The sequence below is a fragment of the Mesocricetus auratus genome, unplaced genomic scaffold (assembly GCF_017639785.1).
Source record: "Mesocricetus auratus isolate SY011 unplaced genomic scaffold, BCM_Maur_2.0 Super-Scaffold_100057, whole genome shotgun sequence".
In the NCBI taxonomy this organism is placed as follows: Eukaryota; Metazoa; Chordata; class Mammalia; order Rodentia; family Cricetidae; genus Mesocricetus; species Mesocricetus auratus.
This window is the reverse complement of record NW_024429233.1, coordinates 2,417,847-2,420,144: the sequence shown is the minus strand read 5'-3', so window position 1 is coordinate 2,420,144 and position 2,298 is coordinate 2,417,847. Positions and strand designations below refer to the sequence as shown.

Sequence of the window (2,298 nt, the reverse complement as noted above, 5' to 3'; positions counted from 1 at the left end):
TTTCTTACTCCATCAGTATTGTCTTGCTGTCCTCCCAGAGAGACCTGGTTCAGGGATGACAAGATCAGAGCTCAAGCCTTGTCATTTTCAAGAAGGTCCTGATGCAAGGCCACCTAGGTGTCCCACTTGGATTCTAGTGAGCAGCAGTGAGATGGAATACTAGCCTCTCCCTAGTTTATAGACACATAAAGGAGGGCACACGTCTGGATATGTCTCCATGAGCCTCTCTATTCATTTCAGCAGGATGAAGTTTCTCACTGGCCTCATTTTCTGCTCCCTGATCCTGGAGGTCATCAGCTGGTTTTCATTTATTCATGAGGCTTATCAAGGTAAGGCTGATGTGTGAACAGTGGCTTGTGGAGTTCAGCCAACCATTTTGAAGGTTTTGTCCACTTCCTTTGGATACAATTTCCTGGGATTTTTTCGGGGGGACATGCAATACAAATACAAATCTCAGAGTGGTGACTGAGTAGAGCAGGTGGCATAACAGTAGCTTGAGCCTTGCTATGTCTGAGACCAGTGCTGCCTGCTTGATGTGTTTGCTCACTGTCAAATTCTTCATTCTCCCTCCCTAAGGCGTTGACATAGTCTTTAGGCTCATGTTCCTGCTGTCTTTTTCATCAGGGGCTGAGGACATGTGGCAAGTCAACTCTGATGCGAAGAAGGCCAACTGGAGAGACTCAGACAAATACTTCCATGTTAGAGGCAAGTATGATGCTGCCAAAAAGGGTCCTGGAGTCATGTGGGCTGCTGAGGTCATCAGGTAAACACAGACAGTTGGGACACTGGGCCTGAGTAGCATGGATTTGATGCAGAAGTCCTGTATATATGTCAATAAAGCACTGTTGGCCAATAGGGAAGCAAGATAGGTGGGACTAGGAGCTGAGGAATACTCTGGGAAGGAGAAACACAGGGAGTCAAGATGTAACCGCCATAGGGATAAGAAGCTGGTAAGAGAAATACTTAGATTAACAATTATGGGATAAATATTTAAGTCAGAGCTAGCCAGTAAGAAACAAGCAAGGCCAACAGCTTCATAATTAATATAGCTTCCTGTGTGTTTATTTGGGCCTGATACGGCTCTGGAACCAGGCTGGCGGTAAGGCTTCTTTCTACAGGGATTGACTGTGCTAGGAGACTAGGGTCAGATGAGCCCAATAGAAGGTCATACCAATCTGTGGCCCTCCCCCTCTTTCTCTGACAGTCACTTCCTCCATTCATGCTCAGTGTAGATCCTGGGCTGTGGGCAGATCCGTGTAAGTATGCTTACAAATGCAGACTTTGTGTGATTCCAGCACTGCCTATCTTGTGATGGTTGTTCAAAACAGGATCGCTCACCTGGTCTAAGCTGTGCTGGGTCTGGTAGGGTCACTCTTTCAGGTTCTCCTTCCTGGTCCTTCCTGATTTTCTCCTAAAACCATCTCTGGCAAAGTAGTGAACCTGGATGGTGGACTGTAGCCATGCGGCTTGGTGATGGATCTCCTCCATGTGCTTCTCCTAGTGATGCAAGAGAGAGTTTTCAGAGTCTCATAGGTCTTGGACACGAGGATTTCATGGCAGAACAGGAAGCCAACAGATGGGGATGCAGGGGCAAAGACCCCAATCATTGAGTGGCAGGTCTGACACGTACTGAGCATCCTTGTTTCAACATGTTGATCTCACTGTCTGTGGTACTGGTGTTATGTTCAGGAAGCTGTCTCCTATACCAATTTGTTGAAGAGTACCACACACTTTCTTTTCTAAGAGGTTCAGTGTGTCTGGACTTATGTTGATGTCTTTGATCCATTTGGACTTAAGTTTTGTGCATGGCGATATACATGGATCTATCCACATTCTTCTACATGTCAGCATCCAGTTACTCAAGCACCATTTGTTGAAGAATCTTTCTGTTTCCATTGTGTATTTTTAGCTTCTTTGTCGAAGATCAGATGTTCATACATGTATTGGTTAATATCAGGGACTTCAATTCTACTCCATTTTCTATCTGTCTATTTTTGTGCCAATATGAAGATGTTTTCAGAACTATCACTCTATAATAGAGCTTTGAAGTCATGGATGGTGATGTCTCCAGATATTTCTTTGTTGAAAAAGGTAATTTTGACTATCCTGGATATTTTGGTTTTGTATACAAAGTTGACTATTGTTCTTCCAAGGTCTGTGAAGAATTGTGCTGGTATTTTAATGGGGATTGCATTGAATCTGTAGATTGATTTGGAGGATGTCCATTTTTACTACATTGATCCTACCTATCCAAAAGCATGGGAGATCTTTCCATTTTCTGATGTCTTCTTTAATTTC

At 44.0% G+C, this 2,298-nt stretch overlaps 1 protein-coding gene across 1 annotated transcript; it reads left to right on the top strand.

The window, feature by feature from the left end:
• Positions 1-244: 244 nt before the first annotated feature.
• Positions 245-1,610, top strand: LOC101825362 (serum amyloid A-5 protein-like). Its single transcript, XM_005085154.4, has 3 exons — positions 245-329; positions 625-763; positions 1,502-1,610. The coding sequence occupies exons 1-3, from the start codon at positions 245-247 to the stop codon at positions 1,608-1,610; spliced, it is 333 nt and encodes a 110-aa protein (XP_005085211.2).
• The last annotated feature ends 688 nt before the right edge of the window (positions 1,611-2,298 follow it).